Source organism: Coloeus monedula (genome assembly GCF_965178545.1).
Source record: "Coloeus monedula genome assembly, chromosome: 2".
Taxonomy (NCBI): domain Eukaryota; kingdom Metazoa; phylum Chordata; class Aves; order Passeriformes; family Corvidae; genus Coloeus; species Coloeus monedula.
In genome coordinates, this window is record NC_138782.1 from 45,291,510 (window position 1) to 45,313,604 (window position 22,095).

Genomic DNA, 22,095 nt, shown 5'->3' on the forward strand with positions numbered 1-22,095 from the left:
CGCGAGAGGACTGGAAAAAACAACCCTGGAAGACAAAGGCAGAACTCTGCCTCAACGGACACCGCAGGCAGCGGTGAGGCGGGGGGAAGACATGACAGACACGTTAACGACGCTGCTTTAATTCAGTGTTTAAATATAACATTCATTAAGTAATTAAAATAATGCCAAGCTGCCTTTAAAAAAAAAAAAAAGGAAAAAAAAAGCAAAACCAACCCAAACAAAAAATACCAAAACACAAAATTCAACACATTTATCAGTTCTGGTTATTGCCCAAGGGTTTGATTTGTGCTCTTTACTCATGAGGGCCTTGCCTTGCATTTAGCCAGCCAGCAATGTTTTTTTTCCTAAATATTAATTTAATGGCGAGTCTTTTAATTCCCTGTTACATTTTCACATCCATGAAATATTTGAATCCAATCACATTCCTTGTTACAAGTCTAGAAAAATGTATTTAGGTAGTCATTACTGTGCACATTTCTTTAAATATTTATTTTAAAAAAGCCAATGTTTAATTTGTTTTAAAAAACAAAACACGGTGAGGATGCACATACACCTCTAAGCCCCTCAGCAGCATTTCCTAAGTGGCAATAGAGATCTGTCCAGCTGAAGTAACACTTCTGTGCCTCCCATGCTCGCAGGCTGGCTGGGCAAGAGGGGAACCTCATCCACTCCCATCCCTGCTCCTGTGGGATAGTGGTCCATGTTCTCAGCACGAGCTTACATCCACTCACAGCATCGGGAACCATTTAGAGTCGTGCAGCCACAGGTTTCTGTACAGGTATCCGAGCATCTAACAAAAAAACCCACATTAAACATTTCTGATCAACGTGCTGTAAACACCATGCGAATAAACTACTCCTTACTTTATTGCCCTCGGTCACTGGGTTGCACAGTATATGAAATAAAGAAGGGAGATTGAAAGCTGCAGCTAATGACACCAGAAGAAGTATTGTAAAAAAATATTACTAGGATTTTTATACAGTTAAATCTATGGAACTACTAGGGAAAAAGCACTACATCTAATATATGTGCATTGTCCAAAGTAATTTATAACTTAAGAAGCTCTATTCAAATCAATCAGAGAACACTTACCAAACATGTCCAGGATTTTACTAACAGCCTCTTGATTTACATTGTAAGTGAATCCATTGGGCCTACAATTACAAAAAAACCCAAAAAGTTTATTCAACAAAGATTTCTTATTCCAGTCATTTCTACACAAATAATCTGAATTAAAACATTTTCATAATAACACAGTATTTTTCATCCTACCGGCATGTATATTAAATTTAAGGACATGTCAGACTCTACTCAAGAACAGTCACAGTTTCTTTATCTTTTCTCTTGTTTACAGTCCCCAAATTCTGCTGCACTCAATTTATTTATTCCTTTAACTTGAAAGGGAAATTTAGCTATAGACATCTATTCTAACCTATTCATTTCATGAACAGAGGCATAAGGAAATGGCTCAGGTCATCAGCTGCCAACTATGTTCTGTGAAACACTCGAGACACTGCAGGGACTTGTACTGGGGACTTCCATGGTCATACTTTTAAATACAGTAAGAAGCACCACAACACAAATTCATTTGATAACAGAATAATGCATAATACAGCAACAGGTGGGTTTAATCTTTGGCCTACAAACCATGAACTGTGTTAAAAGACTCAAATGATTAAGTTTTACAGTTAAATTGCTTTGAGACGAGTTCAGTGCTGAACTCCCCCAAAACCTGCAGTATTCCTGATTATTGCTGACATAGCCTGACAAGGCTTACTGTAACACAGAGTGTTTCTATTACAAATAAGCAGTGCTGTTCTTTCTACTTATCAGAGCCTCAGGAGAAAAGCTCAAAAGGTAAAGGGAGTCAGAAGCAGCCTACTAGTGAGTTAATGAATTTTGTTGCTAGGTCCCACAGGAGTTTTTCCACTATGAAGGTGTGGCATTCCACTTCCACATCATGTACAGAAAGGAACTACCGTGTCTTCTCCACATCTCCAGGAAATCCAGTCAACCTCTGGTGCTCAGGCATTTGGGGTTCTGCTGTTCTGCTTCATACTAGGATCTCAAATATTAAGAATTGCCACTAAGACTATACACCAAAAATCTAATGTTACTTACATTTTCTTCTTCTTTGCTGCACCCAGTTGCACAAGAGCTGATAAGGCATTTTTCTGCATGTCAGAAGACAGCGCTTCATAACATTGTGTACTCCCTATGGAGAAAGCAGAAACACAATTAAAATTTTTGTAATTTTCAATTAACAGACTACTCTTGTAAAATGATATTGCATAACAGCTGTACACACCCTTCTCGAGAAGCTGAAAAACAAAGTTGCGGACTCCGGGTATAAACTGCTTCTCTGTAAATGCTTCTTTCATTTCCTTTGAGAGGTATCTGAAAATTAACTAAGATTTTAAAGAAAATGAGCATTTTTTTCTTTTTGATTGTCAGCTTTCAATGAATTATAAACAGATGTGTCCTTGTAAGTTAGTAATACTATTCCACTTTGAAAAGCGTAGGAGAGGAACTCAAAAGGTATTGTTGCATAGGGCATCTTAAAGTTTTATTACTGTTTTACAGGCAAGAGAATCCCAATATTAAAATAAGACTCAGTATTTAATAGCTACCTTAGAAATTAATTTTACATCCTTGTTCTTACAATCAAAAACAGTTTCTTTTTTTTAAAGCAATACCTGTTCTAAAGATGAGAAAAAGTAGGCACATCAGTACAGTTCAACCCACCTCACAAATCAGATCACTAACTAGACTTCCCTATGTTAAACATCTACAGTCTCACCAATCTCATGCTGACTTACCTGAGATTTTAGCCTTCTGGGTTTGTACACATTGCTTACTACAGGAATGTAACCTTACTAAAACCTTGGAAAAACCAGGAGGATTTAGAGAGCTATGGATGGAATTCATGACTCTCATAAAAGCTATCAGATAGGGTATGCAAACTCATTTCCACACCTGGCAGGACAGCCCACATAAAATGAATTAAGCAAGAGCTCCTCATAAAAAAGAACAATGAACCTGGTAGCAGCACACTCCCTATGAATCTTCTAAACCCACAATGAGCCATCACATTACACGGTAGTTACCGCCTTAGTAAATTGGACAAGTCTGAGCCAAAAGCTAAAATTGAGATCCTGGGGGGAGGGTGGTGTTTAAGATTTATTACTGCTATTTCTTAACTCTTGCATTTCCCAGCCACGAAGAGTCACTGTTTACATCTCAGAAGTACCACAGTTCTCTTAGTTTCCCTATAAAACACAGGAAAAAAAAGATCATTTTTTTTTACGGACAACATACCTGATAACCTTCCACGAAAGGTCTGAACATAGCTGACAAGAAAGACACTGTACCACTTCCTTTGTCAGTAGGGTAAATCTCCTGTTGACTTGTTTGAATGGCATCACATTTTGTGAGTAGAAAACATCCTTCCTCAAAATCCTGGCAGAGAGATGCATAACTGAAATTCTAACATTTACAGGAAGTGCAGCTAGCATTTCCCCCAAAATCAACAACAGAAACCCCCACAACAGGGCACCACTTCAATTTCTGCACTCAGTTCTCAAAAGAATCAAACAAAACTTTTCCTATCTCCCAGCAATACCCTTATAGAAAGGTAGCGGGAACACGTCCTTGAACACAGCAGTATGTCAATGCGCAACAGGCCCTGGCACAAAGAAAGTGGCCCAGCTCTTACTGCAACAGCCAGCCTGAGTTCCCTCAGGATTTTGTCAAAATGGTCAGGTTGCCCAGTTTAGGTTTTTTTTCTGTGGGTGTTTTTTATTTATTTATTTTTGAAGCAACGGTTTGCCTTTATCTCAGGTCCACTGTTTGCAATAAATGATGATACAGTTCACCGACCTGCCCTCTAACAAAGGGAAAACAAAATGGCCAAAAAATTACAAACTACGGAAATGTCAATGACAAAACCATTTTACTGCCAATACGGGCAAAAGGGGAACAGATAACACAAGGGGATGGGAAATGGACATGACAGACATATGAACAAATAATGGGGTGAGTGGGTGGGTAAAAGATCCCTTCGCATCACAGCAACTCTTTCATCTGATTCCAGCAAAGTCAGTCATAGCCAGCCACCTTCCCGCTCCCTGCTACCTTCTGCTATTTCAAAAACGCTGCAAGAGGCCAACAATTGCTAACAAATAAAACTTAATATAACAGTTCCAATCAGCCTTTAAAAAAGGCCCAATTCTCTTCTACATAAAAATCTATGAGATTTTAATATACTTGCAAGTCTTGAATATTCTTGTGGAAATTATACTTCTCTCTTTTTTAATGCAGGAAAGATTACAACTATCACCATCCTATATTTGGCCTTAGTATTGATAAAAACCACACGCAGTCAGTTTAAAATCCAAATATAAAACTACACATACCAATTTATGTTGTGTATGAGGTTGAACCAGTTTTTTTACTGATAAACTTGTTTTCACCTGCATTTCAAGCAGGCTGGACCAGAGCCAACTCTGACCCAGCAGGTTTGTGTACAAACTGACAGAGAAAGTCCTGCAGAGAGCCAAGTGCTGCCTGCAGTTTTCCCAGCTTGCCCATATCCAGCTGTGCTAGGGGTGCACGCAGGCACACTGAGCCCTGGAATAAGGCAGTATGCAGGAACAATACTGGCTTTGTCTGACTGATGGCTGCATGGGGCAGGAGGTAAAATGAGGGGAAACTCTTTTTGAGCAAACAAGGATGCAACTAAAGCTTCCCTAAGACTCTACGAAGGAAACTATTATACCATTAGGAAAGCTCTCACTTCAAAAACCTTCACAGGCTGAATCCCTGATAGCATTTACACTTCATTTAAAAGACTGTTATAACATGGATTTTCAGATCTGTGCTGGAAGGCTGGTAGCTTTATGCAGAAAAGCCAAACTTGTGCAACAGCTCATTTTAATAGTTCATAATTGGGCAGTTTCAGGCTTTTTCAGTTTTTTACTGGAATGGGGAAAAAATTCCATATGCAACCTTGTAGATCCAGACAATATTTTGCAACCAACTAAATGACCCCCTTTTAAGTTCTAGCTCCCACTTACAGATCAAGGTGGTATCACCGTAGGTGTTTATCACAAAGCCCTTGTTTGGCAGAGCCCTGGAATCAGATGCTATTTTAGTTGGCTGCTAATCAGTAGCAAAAATACTATCAGTATTTTTGTATAAAAGATGATTTTACCTTCAATGAAATGCCAGGAAAGAAGATGAACTCATCAGAAAAAACATCTCTCAAGAAGCTGAAGCAGCTATAGACTTCCTCTGAAAAAAACATAGTAAATGCAAGTGAAAAGCCATTTACTTCTTATTTGAGAGAGTACCTACTTCAATTAAGATATGGACTTGACATTAAAAACATACATACAATGGCAGAAACCACAACAGAACAGCAAGTACTCAAATAACTTGACTCAACTGTTAAGAAAAGGAAAGAGCAGAGGCTTGTAGCTTCTCAGAACATGCATTAAATGCCACAATCAAATCCTACAAAAGGATCAAAGGGTAAACAAACAAAAAAAAGGCAAGCAAAACAACCCCCTGCCCTCCCAACACATCTACCTTATCCCAAGTATAACAGCCTCAGATAGCTCCTGCTAGCAGTCACCAGACCCGCGTGCTCCTCTCCCAGCTGATGGCACAAGGAGCAAAGCCAGCAGCTTCTCAGAGCCCCAGCGTACCTTTTCTGAAGCTGGGTGTCATCTGCAAGGCGATTGCCACCAGGGCCGGGCGCACGAAGACGTTCAGCAGCTGGTTCCTGTACGTGGCACACATGAGCATGGCCAGCGCGCGCCTGAAGACGATTTCCCCTACGGCTCCATCTTCCACACCCTTGTCATTTAGGACCACGTGGCCATCGACAAGGCAAGCGATGTTGGAATGCAGGGTGAGGCCAGACAGGACTGCTTTTTTGGCACACAGGTTATCTAGAAGGAAAATGTAACACCCAGGAAGTTGCAAGAGGGAGCATAACTCTATTGAAACAGCCTAAAATGCACCAGTATTTTAGACACTAAACATTCAGTTAGAGAGATATTCCAATACAATCCATACCAGGAATTGGGAAACTAGGCACAGTATGACATGGAGAGAACAAATTTCAGACATTTCTATAATTAAAACACACTGAATTCTTCCACTTACTAACAATTACAAATACTTCCTTTGTTTCTGGAACAAGTATTCTGAGCCTCCAAATATAAAAGGCATATATCTGTTTGATGGATACATGCATTAGCAAGGAAATGGAGACTGTACTTCTGCTTAAGCATTTCTGACACTACAGGTTTGGACTCAGAGGTACAGGTCTTTATAAACTTTTTCACCAACTCTCATACACAAGTAAGGCCTCAACTCAAATTAACTTAAGAAAAATTCTTAACATAAATATGGTTACATAACATACCTACTCAATGAGAAACACTCCCTGCATCAAATTGGAATCAATTTGACAGGCAAGAAATAAAAACTTCATATTGAACACTAAAATACACTTTACATGTTCACAGCACCACAAGCATATCAAATCAATACAGCCTCTGACAGAAAAAACCCACCATATTGTTGTTCTTTAAGACAGATTTCATATAGAGTCTCCTTGCATCTTATTTCCTCCTTAAGCCTACTTTGTTCCAGTTTTGCTAAAGCTCTCAAGTTTCTCTGTGCAATAGGAAGCAGAAGTCTGAGCAAGTCATTTTACAGTTCCTGTTTTGAATATAAAATTTCTAACAGCCAAGCAAACGTTCTGCCTGTAACAACCAACCAGCACGACAAAGGTAGAACCAACCAGCTGTTCGGAGACCAAAGAATGGAGGGGGTACATGTAGTTGCTGGCATCAGCAAATTGGCCTTTAAAATGTATTTATTCTTTCAAACTGACAATCCAAACCAAAACAACAAACCCAGTTTCTATGCAACTGATGCCTTGAGCACAGCCAGCACACTCCAACAATATCCACTCAGCTGTTGTCATTTCTCCATTTCATTACCATGCCTATTTGCTATTCCCTGACTACATCACAACTCCACTAGAGCAAATGCTTACTCACTGTTGCTAAGAAAATAAACCAAATAAATAAGCAAACCTGAATGTGGTATGTTTTTCAGTTTATTGTGTAGTAAGACTCTAAATGTTGTTTAAATATTGCCATTAAATTCTTGCTTTTACCAGTCTGGCAGAAGGAGACCTTGCCTGCATTCCCTTTAGCGCCAATCCCTGAAAGAAGTGGTTTTCTTCCAGAGGTGACAGAGTTCTTTTATACCAGTAGCCAGCTCCTATTCCTTTACTGTAGTAGTGAGAGGGATCCTTGATCATACACAGGACTATAAAAGCAAAGATCCTTGGTTTAAGTCTGCCTACAGCAGAAAGGCAAATGTACTCGCATTACACAATACTGTTCTTTGCTAGCTTTACCACTTACATCCTGAGGCTCTAAAGTTAATTGCCTGTATCACTCTGGCTCACAGAGAGAAGTTTAAAACAGAAAGTTTGAAAGCACAATCAACCTTTCAGCAGCAAATATATATATTTTACATATATAATATGTATAATATATAATTATATTATATATATATGTGTACATATATATATACACGAGTGTGTGTGTGTATACGTATATTACTAAGACCACCAAAGAAGCCTTCCCTCCGAAAGTCATAATTTCTGGAGATAAAGTGAAATTTAAAAATAAACAGACAACTGAGAGTTTTGATTTTCTCCCATCCATTTGTTTCTGTTAGTTCTTTGCACCAGTAACAACTCATACTATAGTCAGTACCAAGCAGGAAATGTAGCATTATATGGAGTTCACTGGTGCAGATCAGGAAACTACCTGTGGCTTAACACAGTTCAGAAAGACAGACATTAGACAAACGCCAGTACTCTAATAAAGTACCTTATAATTTCCCTCTCATGCCACACTTCATGATACAACAGTAAAATATCTGTTCTGTTTCCACCTAACTGTTTTTTAAAGTATTATCTTCAACAGGTTAAGTCAAAACCTGTCACGTTTCAGCATAATTTTTAGCATATCCTAAATCCGTTTATAATTCTAAGAATTCTGTAGAGCTGTTACCACACATTGCTTCCACAGAAACATAATTTATCCTTCATAAGCAACAAGAGGAACAGAAATAACACTTTCTCTGCATACCAGGCCATTCAACGAATCCTCCAAAAGTCTGTGTTAAGCCTTTAAGCCACAGAGTCTTTTCTATTAGAAGTTCAAATTCCATGGCTGGCAAATTCTGGAGCAGGATAGCAGCAACTAGCACCCATGGGCTCAAAACCATGTTTTCTATTTGCAGGAGCTCCATTTTATAAGCTACGTCACTGACAAATTCTTGGATATCCTCAGATGGCTTTTGGGGAAGATGCCTGAAAAAAACAATGCAATTTAAGGTACAGAGCTCAAAAAGTGGAATATAAATCAGCCTCCTCTTTATTTCTTCCCTATTGCTCCCAGATCCATAACTTTACAGCACCTAACATCTGGAGGGTGATTCTACGTGCCATGTAAAACAAGTATAGAGCAAAACATCAGTAGCTGCACGACTGCCTGAAGCACAGACCTCTGTATGGATGCTGAACATTTGCTATCTTCAAACAAAATTCAAAAGCATTATGTTTTACATAACAAATTGCAAAAGCCTCACAATCCAGTCACAGCTACAGCTCCCTGACATACAATCACTTAACAGCTTGCAGGAATAATGCAAGAAGTGAGAGAAAGGTGAAAATTTTAAGCAGCAAAAGCACCACATTCTCAGAAAACAGAGCTTTGCCTGGTTCATGCATTACCATTAAGTTTTAAAGTGGCCTCTTCTCAACACAGGGCAAAGCCACACAAGTAACAATTCATCTCAGAAACAGCCAGTCACAAGCACAGTAAGCCTCTGCTCAGACCAAAGAGGTTCAGCAGTTTGAACAGTCAGATGGAGGGACGTGAGAGAATACAAAAACAAAGAGGACATCTTAGTTCACACAGTTGTAGACTAAACAAATGTTTTTCCTGTGCATACACCATGGAAAGAAGTGGTACCTGGGAACCAAATTGTATGGGCACCGACTGATCCTCCCAGAGGCCAAGGTTCTAAGGGATACTGGCTGGCCAACGTAGATATGTATGGTACCAAAATTGTCACTGAGGATTCTCCTGGCTTTTAACAACCCCTATGAAAATGGGAAGAGGAAAACTTAAATTCTGGTGCTATAGGATGTGTATATGTCCACTTCTGTTCTTAAGGAATTTACATACAGATGTAGATTCTTTGGGCTTTGGGACTCCTAGGAGTTCATACGCATAGAGAGATTCTTCTAATATCCTCTCATAGCTGATGCTGATGGGAACAAGGTATGTGTCGAAGACTTCACGTTTGAGAAAGGGTTCCATCACAATGCTGAGAAGACCTGCCAGTTGGGAAAAAAACCATGAATCACCTGTCTTTTTCAAAGAAGGAAAAGCAACGGCAATTCAACTTTGAAAAGGATATCTTTGCATTTTAGAAACTGCTAATAGGTGTGCACTGTGCCTGTTCTCCCTTCAAGGAAGCAGAAGCAAGAGACATTGTCCAAGTCTTGAAACAGAGGGTAAATGGAAGCAATGCTCTTGGACAGCTATTTGTGCTCTTTTCAGCAGGACTGCTCTGTGCTCGCACAGCATCCTCCTAAAGATTCCCAATTACTTTTACATTGAGAACTACAGTATTTCTCTGCTGGCCAGGGGATGCCTATTGTCTAGGAAGAAAAGGGTGAAGAGTTATTGAATTTAGTACACAATGGGGCAAAGGGAGCAAAAGCAGTAGCGTGCAAGTGGAATATATTGCTGCTCTTTGTCTGGCCTTGGAACCCAGTCATAGTGTTTTCCAGTACTCTGACAGACTTCCCCAATTTCCCTCTACTTTAACATCCCTTTCTATCCAAAGAACTTACAAAGCACATAGCCACTAAAGAAAACACTAATAATATTAAAATTTCCAAATCTTAAATAAACTTACCAAATTTTGGAGTCAGAGTCTTGGCAGTGCGGCTTCTAGTCCCCTCAAGGAAAAATTCAATTGGGGCATAGCCACTCTTCAAAAGTAAGACAAGCAAACAAATTAAAAGCTAGTCAGAAAAAAACATTTTTTCTTTATTGTCCAAAAATAGTTTTAAGTACTTCAAATGTAAGTAAGTTGGTTTTTTTTAATGAAAGACACATATATCTAACTTAAGTCATCTGCAAGCCTACATTGATCCATTGTATCTGCCACACTGTATAGTTTAATTAATGAAAATATTGGGTCTGTCATGAGATATGGGCACACAATCCAAAGCAACTGATGAGCAGTAATTTGTTTATCATTTACTGAAGTGTATAATAATAATAGAGTGCACATGTGGTCTTCACCTACAGCAAATCTGAGGTAAAAAGCACTTAATCAGATCACCATGAAGACTTTTAATCACACAGCCATAACATCCTGCATATTTCGCCTGAATTGTTCCAACAGAGTATTTCTTAACATTGTGAGAGTTCAGGAAGTTATTTACCCTTAACATCGTTTTTACATATTCAGCAAACACTGCCCAGTAGAGTCTGTTCCCACCAAAGGAACGTCGCATAAAAAAGGCACCTGCCCTTCGTAGCAGCTCACCAACTATTTTCATTCCTAGGAAATCTGAAAAACAATCAAAGAAAAAACAAACCATACACACAATATGTACTGATTAATATCAGCCAGCAGAATCAACCATATTCTCTAGCATGCTGACTACCAGAATACAGAAGATCTCTTTCAAGGATTCCATCATTGCCAATACATTTATTTGCTTTCAGATAGCCTAGCAAGACTTACATAAACAAGAATGGCATATTATAGTGTGCTTTCAATTTTTTTTAAGCTGAATTCACTTAGAGCAATTCATTTTCATAATTTAGATGGCCAGAGTTCAACCATAATAAAGACTAAGTTTCTGAAGTACATTGTCTCACTTATCTTTAGAAAAAAGCAGTTACTACTGAATGTATTTCAGAAGACACAGAAATCAAGCAGCCAATTAAACTATATTAGACCATCTATGATCCTGACTCATCATTCTGGGGCATGTACACTGAACCACCTAAAATTATTTTACAGTTTTTTAGTTTTAAGCAATGACAGTCAATGCTTAACTTGTCAAAAGCAGGAAAAAACATTTAACATTAACAAATTTCTTATGTAAGCATTTAAAACAAGTCTACACATCAGCTGGCAATGTGCCACTCCGACCTCCTTGCCACCTCAATCCATGCAACACTGAAGAACAGATACGCACTCAGTAAAATAAACTCACATTTCTAGAGGTAACATTGACAGTGACTGCCCTGAAGGTGTCAGAAAGATCATTCCAGCACCAACTAGATTCCTGCTAATGTACTGTATGAGGATGTACTAGAGAGTTACTGGCAACTGTTTATCTTCCCTTAGCTAATCCCCACATATCCGTATGCTTGAAGCCAAGAGATAACTAACAAAGCAAAGGCACTTATCACCTGTATCAGGAGAGTCTCTCCACTCAGCATAAGTGCTGCTTTGAGAGTGAGTTTGTAAACCACATCTTGTGAACCTCTAACATGATATACAGTAAATACAACTACAACCATAGAGAACTGTATTTTCCCCGAAAGAATTTAAAATAATATGCATGTGCAGGCAGCATCAAGATACAAGCCCCTAATTCTTTAGGAGAACTTTGACCCTGAAGCACCCAAAACACTCAAAAAATGTTAATCCTTAAAAATTCCTTGTAAGCTAAACTAATAATATCTTAAGATACTATTCTGAGGTCCAAAACTCAAAAATACTCTAATCCAAGTCAGCAAAGGATTACACCAATACCTATAACAGCGTGTGAGCATATTCTGAAAAATACACAACAGGCAAACCGCAATACCTCGATCAAGGCAGCTGCGAAACATCAACTTGGGAATCTAACCTGCATCACCCTGCCGCAAACTCAAAGACCAGGGAAATCTCAACTTCCATAGCAAGCACATTCTCACAGCTTCTATCAGTCTTCCTAATTTCTTGATTGGAATAGCAGACTACAGTAAAGCAGTGGTTCCAAGATCTCTGCTAGCTTACCTGTGGGTATTACAGTGCTGCACCAGACCTGAGGTGGTTTTCTGCCTGCTTAGAAGACCTGTTTGATACCCGAGACTTCCAACATCAGGTTTCTAAGTTAAATGCTGACAGCATCCAGATAATCAAAAAGCACATTCATTTGGAAGATATTTACTGTTCAAGCCTTCAAGATCTGTTTCCCACAAATATACTGGCTTCATCTGCTTCACAGCTAAGTATGTCCAAAATCCTGACCTCTGATATGACATATCACTTCCCAGACAGCTCTGCTGTCAGCATGTCACAAAGTTCTGCCAATGCTTCAAAGAAATCAGTCACATCAGAAACAAGCATAAGTTGGCTGGTACTTCGTATCTGGCTACTGTGACTGCATTTTAAACTGTATAAAGTATCACAAAAAGTTCTGCATCCACAGTAGCACCTGGGCAAGTTTTTGCCTGCTCCCAGGCTATAAAAGCAAATAGAAGTCGTCTTCACAACCCTTACCTCTGCCCCAGCCTCAGGTCTACAGATGGGGTACTTCTGGGCAAACTTGCTATGAAAAAAAGTCACCTTTTTGACAGGACTCAGCACCAATGAGAAGCTTTCAGACATTGTAAGCACCACACCCAAGGAGGATTTAACAAGACGTATTTGGCACAGAAGTTAAACACAACTACTTATAGTTGCAGCTACCAGAGAATGCTACCAATTCTCTGAATCCTGAAAACATTGTTTAAAACATACTTGCCTATTCCTGCAGCAATGACAGGCAAGGCCAAGTCATACGTGTATAGCAAATAAGACAGCATCAAAAAGTCTACGTAGCTTCGGTGGCTGGGCAGCAGCACAACGGGATGCTCCTGAATGGCGTGTTGCAACTGGAAAAGAACAGTGCAAACAATCTTGTCCCAATATTTAGTGACTGTTGAAATTTGCAAATATAGACCTGCACAGGGCTTAAGGCAAACAAAACCCCATTTGCTTCAGGGTTGTTTCTCTGTCAACACGATCAATACCTCTTTCAACAGGGAACCATAGGAAATTTGGAGCAGTTGTTTCCAGAGTAGCAACCTGAGGTTCACAAGCAGCACAGGACTAAAAAACTAGGGCCATCCCATTATGGGATAGTTTATTTCCAATCCCTTTTGATGGGGATGGGAAACCAAATAGGGGCTGCCAGGACTGATATTGCTGACTCCCAGGGAATGCACCCTCCAGAACAGCGACATTCTTACACGAAATAGGGGGACAACAGTTCCCGGAAACTGAGGCAAACCTAAAGCATCTCCTGCCTCAGAGGTGCACAGTGTTTCACCACTCTTAAATGTATGAGGGCTTTGCAGAACAGCCAGTCCACTCAGCCATGAAATATTATATTTTGACCCCCAATTCAGCTAAATGCATTATTATTTTATATTATAAGATCAAAAAGACTCAGTGGCTGATCTACCAGAATCACAGACACATGGTATTCCTTACCATAGAAAGCACTTGGAAAATATAGAAAAAATCCTGATAGCTGTTTGCTTCTAAAATACTTGTATATCATCTGTCTTGCCTCCCAGATTTACTAAGAAATGCACTAATAAACAAAAGTGAGTGCTGTCATTTTTTTTCAAAGGTTATTTTTCATATTTGTTATTTGAAGATTAGAGTTCTTGTCCAAGTGACTGGTATGAAAATATTTTAACTTTTTCCCTCCCACCAGTACTCACTCTCTGCATTCCTTCTTCATTCACACAAACTCTCTGGAAAAGCTGTTTAAATATTTTGCTCAGAGTGAAGGCAAAAAATCTGACAGCTCCTAGTTGCATACGGTGGCCCATCTCATCCAGGATTTCCATGGCTTCTTCTTGAATAATATCAGGTGATTCTCCCATCTCTTTTGCTAACTAAACAGAAACAAAACAGCAGTGACAACTTGTTATCTTCTCCTTGCCCATGCACACCATTCTCATGTGCCACAGCTACTATGGGAGAACTACTGCAATAGTCCACAAGATTTTATGTGATTGGCATGGATCTAATCATACAGAAGTGTTTGGTGCCAGCCAACATGAGAAAACCAAGTTTAAGCTGCATGAAAATCAAAATGAGCTTAGATGTCAATGGGGGGAGGGGATGGTGTACAACAATCCTCCCCCCAAACACACCATCTGAATGTCAAAACTTGTAGCATATTCAGGGGAGATTTAAGTTCAAAGAATACTTCCTGTATTATCAGACTGAAGAAGGATCTGTGCCTTTTCCTTTGAATAGTAAAATGAAGCCTGTGTTTGTAGAGACAGTCAAAACACAAATATTTTAAGTGGTTTTGGGTTAGAGTTTACAAAGAACCTCAGCCCTATCACACTTCTACTTCTTCATAATGTTTTACTTTGGCAATGGAGAGCTGAATTGCATACAAAGCACTGTCTCTACCAACTGTGCATATCAATGATCTTTCTTCTGTTGCCATGCACATTCCCTTTTGAAGTTTCTTGAAATAGACTGAAATAATGGCCATCCCTCTGATTTGGTACTTTGAATCTAGAAATACTTAATTGAAAAGTTAAGCCTTTTACTGTTATGGAATAAGGAAAATAACTTTTACTCAACACAGAGGAGGAAAGAAAAGGAATGGCAGAAGAAAAAGCCTCCAAAAAAGCATGGCTCTGATTGGAAGCCAGTGCTGCTTACTTATTATTTCCATTTTGTGACATATGAGAAAATCCATCTCCTCCAATCTACCTTCATATACTTTACTACCATATCTACTGGTTCAACTGTGTTTTCTTAAATGCATTACCCATCATCCTAAGTGTTTCCACATCTAGTTTAAACTGATTATTTTAGCCACTTAAAGAAGCCAAGAACTGCTTCCACTTAAGCCTGAGAAAATCACTCTTGTTTAGGAAGCCAAAAAATACTTCTTGTTATTCACCAGGAAGAGATTTTGATCTCATTCACCAGCCAGCAAAAAGCTTACCATAGAGCTCACTTGTGTGATTTAAGTGCAAATCCACTATGGGACTAACCTCTTCCCAAAAGCAGAAATCAAAAAACCAGACCAGTCACATACAGTAAGCTAAAACAAATGACCTTAACTTCCCATACTGAACTTTAGTAACCTCAACAATTTGGCATAAGAACAAATTCTAGTACGCCTGTGTAAAGCTGTGTAAACCATGCCCAGGCAGGAGGGACTCAAATCAGAGACTGCTGGGCACAGTGCCCAAGACACTCTCAGTTAGATACTTCCAGTAATCTCTAGTGCAAAACTGGTAACCAAGCTGCAATGGGCAGGTCTGCTAACTCCCTTCAACCACTTGATGCCAGCCCAGAAAATATTCATCAAAATCATTTTCTATCAAAAAAGCACTTCAGAAGAAAACATCACACAAACATCTTTCTGTCAAATCCTCTGTAAAGTATTTTCTTTCAGTAAGTTTTTTAGTGTATCTAGAGTTAAAAGATTTTTTTGTCTTTCATACTACTTAGCAATCCATAATGGAAACAGAACTACTTTGTTTACTTTGTCACATTATAACAGATTTTGATATATCATAGGTAACACTAACCATTAAAATAAATAAATAGAAAAATTTACAGTAGCTTGTCACTCAGGACTAACCAAAACATCTTAGGTATTTCTACACACTTGGAATTATTTTTCATGGATACTGAAATTAGTTACCCTGCTAACTAACACACACACTTATTTCAGGCATTTAAGCACAGTACAAAATATCAGCCAGTCTAACCACTTATTACTTCATTATAAAGTAGTATCTGCCCTTCTTGTTAAAACAAAAATATGGTTACATCTCAAACAGTGTTTCTAATTCAAAGAATTATCTGTGAAATACAACTCTCATTTTAGTGAAAGTAGCATTTAGGAATGGTTCCTAAATACATCACTAACCTATAAAATTCCTACAAGACAAATTCCTACCCTCAAAGTATAAAAATGTCTACTAAGTAGAGTGCTAATGTCTTTCACAACGTTGCTCTGTGGTGAGAACAGTGGAGTAGGTGTAGAAAGAAAAAAAAAAGAAGTTAGGCACACTGCATAAGTTAATGGTGAAGTGTTGTATATGCAAAATCAAAACACTTTCATGAACCTAATAGTTTTAGTGGCAACTCCAGTATTTTTTTTCCTGCCAAAAGAGAGTCATTTACTAGACTGCCTTCCAAACTATAGTTATCATTTTAACAAGGTCAGCAATAATCTCCTTCTCCCGGCTGCCGCACAAAGGTTAGATGTGTTCAGTCCACCTCATCTTTGAGTGCATTGTCCAGACTCACCTGCTTGATAACATATTGAACTTGCTCGGACTGGAGAACAGCATTTTTGATAGCATTTGGCTTGCAAGGTGAAAGTCCCTTGTAGATCACCGGGGTGTAACATTTCATCGCGTATCTCAAATCACTGGACAATCGTCTTTCCTCCAAGATATCCTCAAACTCATCTCTTTTCTTTGATGTGAGCTCCTTCTGCTAGGAACATACAAATGAAGAGTGAGACACTGTCTTGAGCTATTTGGTGATCTGCCTGGTTACAGCACCAAAATAATGATATGCAATGTTGTGCAACACTTGGGGTTTCTTTTTAGCTTTCAAAAATGTTTGCATTCTACACTCTGTGACTGCAGGAACCAATACTACCTGCTTGGAAGAGTGATCCAGAAGGAAACTAAAAAGAAAAATAAACAAACAACACCTCCCCCACCCCCCAAAAAACCCACCCTAACCATTCCCAACTGCAAAGATCCCCAAATCACCCTATGCCACGTTACTTAATTCTACCCAACAGGAAGAAGCTGAGAGAACACGTGGGCTTTTAAAGCTGAAATGCCCTGCCTCCAGCCTCTCCATGATTAATAGGTATTAACTAAAACACCTTTGATTCCAAATCTCACAGCTTCATTAAGACAATGCCATGATTGACATTATAAAAATGCAATCATCAGTTGATTTTATCAATATTACAGAAAATAATCCCTGCTACTTAAAGTTGCATTTGGGGCCTTGATGACTTGTGGCTTTCACAAAGCCTGGATGTAAGGTACATGAAACATTACCACCAGGAACAAAAAAAAAAAAAACACCTCACTGTCAGCCGCATGATTGCACTATGGTGCACACATAGGTAAAAAGAGAGCACAGCCTCTGCGTAACCAATACCACTGTTAAGGAGGAAAAATACCCAGGACATCGAGAACTAATTGTGGATCCATCCTGCTGCAGAAAACTCAGAGACAAAACTCTTCCCTTTGAGCCAGTAGACCCCTGCGCTAGAGAGAGATGTCTCCTGTATCACTACAGTTTGTATGAATGACCCCTCAGTCTTCCCAAGACTGAAAATGTATTTCTCTAAACTTCAAAATAGCAGCAATAGCCACCAGATAAGTAAGACAACTGGAGTAAGCCTCTGTGAAAGAAAAATATAAAAGCATTAGTTATGACCAAGTATATTTATTAGAAGACGCTAAAAATAAAAATGCTTATGTCTTCCTCCACAGTACCACTTGAAAGGTAGCACTGGCAACCTTTTCATTCATTCTACCTCCTCCTTCTATATATGACCTGTGCAGAACCAATCTGATAATGAAGGATAAAACATGTTTCATGGGCTCTTAGAGTGACCTTTTCTGGTGCTGAGTGGAAAGCCTGGCCAGCAAACACACAGGGGAACACCAGGAACAGATAAGCAAAATGCCCAGCAGTGGCAGCTGGCTTTTCAACCTTGGGAGAGGGAGTCAGCTTTCACTGACAGCCGAGCACAGCCACAGCAGCAACACTATCAGACCAGCTGACATTTAGTAGAGAGCAAATCTTTAGTTCCCGTCCATTCATCAGCACAAGGTAATTTGGTGGAACAAAACAAAAAAACTCAAATCGGGAATATCTCCACTTAAGAGATATTAAGAACGACAAAAAAATCCTTCAAAGCCTCATCTGTATCAAAAGTCAATTTTGTTTTGTTGGAGGACACAAATCCTACTATAATGTTTGAGCTTTTGAAGTTCTTTTACCCACATAGGACAGGCGAATTTGGAGACCATCCTTCTACTGTAACTGCATTTAGTAGATTGTATAACTTTTCTTTCCACAACTGCAGTGTAGAGAATTCCCTCACAGTGACTGCAGAATAAACTCTTCAGGAACTTTCAAAATAATCCTATATAGCTATTAAACCCAGACCTCTATTAATACAAAACTTTTAGAAGTTCTTATCCTATATGGTTTAGCGTTACAGCTTTCAATCTCTCTTCTTCCACAGCTTTCAACTGGTTGGTATTTTGCAAGAGCTGAGTAAGCTCAGATCTGTTAAGATGACTGGAAATAGTTTCTATTAGCCATCTGTTGCTGTTGACACCTTATATCAACCCCCTTGATTAAAAACAAAATAGAAATAAATCCCTTATGCTCTGTAACGGCAAAAAAAGATAACTCAGAATAGTAGCAGAAAATATTATTTGCCTCTCAGTATCACCTACTCAGATCAGTATGTGACAAATCATTGCTCAGAAAATCTAAGCAATGTTTATGTCAGTTACAAAAGTTCAAATCCTGCAATCTGCAACTACATGAAACCCAGACAAAGAAACCCAGCACTCAGCACAGGCACCATCAGCCTCATCAGCAGTCACCACGCTGCTACAGCTGTTCCCCAATGCAACTCTGGTGAGCAGAGCTTTGCAAAGGCCATGGCCCATTGAAAAATCACCTCTCCGCCTCTGCTCCTCATCTGATGTTTTCAGACTTGATGTGCAACTGATTTCTCTCCACAGCAATAGTTATTTTCACGCCCTGTTCTGAAGGAGCACTGAGGGAGCCAAACCACACACTTCACCAACCACTAAAGATATCTAACTGTGCTTTCAAACATTACAGCCAAGCCATTGTTCCAGCTTCAATTGCCAACTGGTAGAGAACACACTTAGAAAACACACTGTTGGAAACCTGGACATCAGAAATTCAGTGACATGCACTGTTACTGCGACAGCGGTGAAGTATGAAAGCAAAACAGCAGGAGCCTGGAACTCCTCTGCTTCCATATAACTAGGATATGCAATAGTAACAATGGTGCTCGTGATGTCCTTGGGATACCAACATAGAGACAAGACACAAAAGAGAAGTTTAGGAATCTCTGCCGAATCAAGGAGCCGTTTCCCTCTCTCCCTAGTCCCCTCCTCCAATTGCTTGCACAGAGGTGGGGTTTAGCACCCCGCACCCAAACCTCCTTGTCTGAGGCTGGGAAAGCAGCTGCAGGGCGCAAACAAGGTCAATAAAATAGTTTTCACTATATAACACGGGAAAACCCGCTTCGGCCACTCCATCCCCACGACAATCTCCCAGCGCTGAGTTCACCGTCGCTGGCAGAACAGGTTTCTGGGGGGCTGAAGCCCTGCGGAGCGCCCGGTGCCCGGAGAGCTGCCACCGCAGAGAGCTGCTCCGGGACACCGCCTCCGTAAGCAGGAGCCACTTCCCAGCTCCCCTAACCCAGCGGCTCTTCCGCAGCAGCTCTGCGGGGAGACGCGGCGCTCGGGATCGGAAGCTCTGGCTGTCGCGACTGACACGACAGGTAGCGAAGGAGTACCCGAGGCAGAAGAGGGCGCGCGGGAAGGTCAGCTGGTGAGGGGAAACGGCCGGCCCCGAGAAAGGCCTCGTCCTTCCCTCCGGAGCGTGGTCCTCGCTTTCCCGGGGACGCAAACCGGGGAAAAGGGATGGAAGGGCAGATTACGCCAAGCGCCGTCATTCCGCTTCAGAGTGAGCGGCACCGCCGCGGCACGGGGGTGGGAGAGATGGGTGAGGTGAGCAGCCCCTTCCCCACGGCACCGCTCCCGCCGCCGCTGCCGCCTACCGAGTACATGGGCGCCCCTCGCCGCGCCCGACCGGGCGCCGCCGCCGCCGTCGCCATGGTCCTGCGAGCTCCGCCGCGCCGCCCCGCGCCCCGCTCGCCCGTCCTACCCCGCCGCGGTGCCCTGCCGCCCACCGCCGCCTCCCGCGGCGCCCATGGCCCCGTGCCGCCCCGGCCCGGCTGCCTGGTGCGGTGCGGCGGCGGAGGAGGGCGGGGGCACCGCGCCATGGGCGGCGCCATGTCGGGTGCGACGGGAGCCGCCGGGGGTCACACGCCGGTCCGCCCGCCCGCCGCGGCAACCATGGGGCCGCGGGAGCCGCGCCGCCGGCTGGAGGCGGTGCTCGGTGCCCTCTACGACCTGGGTGGGTGCGCGGGGCCGGGCTGGGCGCTGCGCCAGCACCGCGGTCCTCTCCGGGGACCGGGGAGAGGAGGGGAGGGGGGCCGGGCGTGGGTGCTCTGGAGCGAAGCGGTGGCGGCGGGGAGCTGACCCGCGGCATGTGCTCGGCACAGGTGAGGAGCCTGGCGGTGCTCGGGGCGCTGCGGAGGACGGCGAAGCGAGAGCAGTGCCGCCGGCGGCGCAGAAAGAAGAGGAGGAGGAGGAGAGACGGGGGCCGCAGCCGGCGGCGGGCGGGCGGCGCGGGGCCCGCGGCTTCTTCGGGGAGTTGCGGGCCGAGCTGAGCGCCGCCGCCGCCGCTGCCCCGGCGCCCCCCGCCGCCCCGCCCGCCGTGGAGATCGTGGTGTTCCGCGGGAGGAGGAGGAAGGAGCGGCACGGCCCCTCGGCAGCGCCCGCCGGCGGAGCACAGGTAGAGCCGCGCGGGTGCGGGGTCCGCGCTGCCCCCGAGCCGCCCCTTCCCGAAGGATGCGCTCCCTGGACACGGCGCCAGCCCCCTGCCGTGCCTAAGTTTGTCCCTCTTGCTGATACAGCTGCCTGGAAATCCGGGATCCTTTGGCGATCCGCGTGCTCAGCTCGATGGCATCCAGCCCTACAGATTCCAGCCCTGGAAGCAGGGGTGGGGACAGGACTTGAAGGCAATTTTTTTCAATTTCAGAAGATCTCTGGATAAGAATCCTGTATTTGAAATAGGCGTTTTTCAGCAAAATAAGTTGATTTGCTGACAGGCCTGATGTTATAGCAAGAAGTGAACGAAATGGAAAGCAAAGCCTCTTGGTTACTTCAGTGCCCAGGAATTTTGTGTGCTGCTCTGTTCCTGTCAGTAGGTGTGAATGTGAGGTGCCAAAACTTGCTTCTGTTCTCTGGCATCCCAGCAGCGCTGGGCCATTGGCAAGCAGCATTTGTCTTGGAGGATCAGTGTTGGTAGTCAGTGGGGGAACGCATAACAGCATTAGATCTCAGTCTTCTGGTTTGGTTTGTCGCTGCTAAACTACTTTGCACTACCAAAAACTGTATCTGAGTTGCTTCAGCAAGGAGGTCTGGATAGGTTTGGCTGGAAGCTGAGCAGAGAGGTTGATTGGTCTCCAATCCCTCTTTATAGCTTCTCCGGTTGTTTTCCTTGAGTTGTCTTTACGGTCATAACATCAGAAGCCCTTTCTAAAATAAGCTCTGAAGGGCCAACATATGGCTGTCTTGAATTCAGAGAGACTTACTGATATTGGGGGTTTGATTGCTTGGAATTGGGAACTTCAACAGACTGACCCAGCAGTTGTTTGATTCCATAAACTTTTGTGCTTTTTCCAGCATGTTTTCCTCTAAAAATTTTCTTAAGTTTTTTACAGCTTAAGTTTTTCTACCTGTAAAGACTGCTGTTAGGCTTGTTAGCAAAACATTCTGAAGATAACCAGGTTTATTTGTGGTTGAAATGGCAATTCTATATAGAAGTCTTTGCAGAGCTGAGAGGAGTTTGACTGTGGTGGATGCAGAGGGAAGCCCTGGTGTAACCCTCGGGCCTGGACCTGTGACTCACTGTGCCCTGAGGTACTGGAGAGTTAAAAGGAAATGCATGAAACTGTGTTTCAGTTCAGCTTTAATGCTTATGTAGTACTCCTGGTTGTTCTGAGTGGATTGTACCCTTGGGAGCAAACAGGGGAAGGTGAACAGGAGACTCTCTTGAACAGATGGCGGTTTGCCTGCCTGCATCAGCATGCTTGGGAGTGGGCTCAGCTTCCACTCAGAG

The 22,095-nt window shown here is 42.0% G+C and overlaps 1 protein-coding gene across 2 annotated transcripts; it reads right to left on the reverse strand.

Moving 5' to 3' along the window:
* Window positions 1-99: 99 nt before the first annotated feature.
* Window positions 100-20,227, reverse strand: GNPAT (glyceronephosphate O-acyltransferase). Of its 2 annotated transcripts, none has more exons than XM_082299992.1 (16): window positions 19,967-20,227; window positions 16,405-16,596; window positions 13,833-14,009; window positions 12,866-12,995; window positions 10,562-10,689; window positions 10,027-10,102; window positions 9,288-9,439; window positions 9,072-9,202; window positions 8,184-8,407; window positions 5,709-5,954; window positions 5,213-5,292; window positions 3,319-3,459; window positions 2,309-2,408; window positions 2,122-2,215; window positions 1,093-1,154; window positions 100-790 (listed from the first exon to the last, which is right to left on the reverse strand). In XM_082299992.1, exons 1-16 carry the CDS (start codon window positions 20,201-20,203, stop codon window positions 747-749), a joined length of 2,214 nt encoding a protein of 737 aa, XP_082156118.1. In that variant the 5' UTR covers window positions 20,204-20,227; the 3' UTR covers window positions 100-746. The 2 variants fall into 2 exon arrangements, with proteins under 2 accessions (XP_082156118.1, XP_082156119.1); XM_082299993.1 differs by having other exon boundaries at window positions 16,405-16,593; window positions 19,967-20,225.
* Between the last annotated feature and the right edge of the window lie 1,868 nt (window positions 20,228-22,095).

What these genes read in the sequence shown, in the direction of transcription:
- GNPAT (XM_082299992.1), bottom strand. Translation starts at nt 20,203, where the DNA reads ATGGCGCCGCCCATGGCGCGGTGCCCCCGCCCTCCTCCGCCGCCGCAC. An exon ending in TTCCTGGCATTTCATTGAAG is followed by an intron (nt 3,460 to 5,212) that starts GTAAAATCATCT and finishes TCTCTCTGCCAG; the next exon opens with GATTTTGAGGAAGGATGTTT. An exon ending in GCAGCAAAGAAGAAGAAAAT is followed by an intron (nt 1,155 to 2,121) that starts GTAAGTAACATT and finishes TTGTAATTGTAG; the next exon opens with GCCCAATGGATTCACTTACA.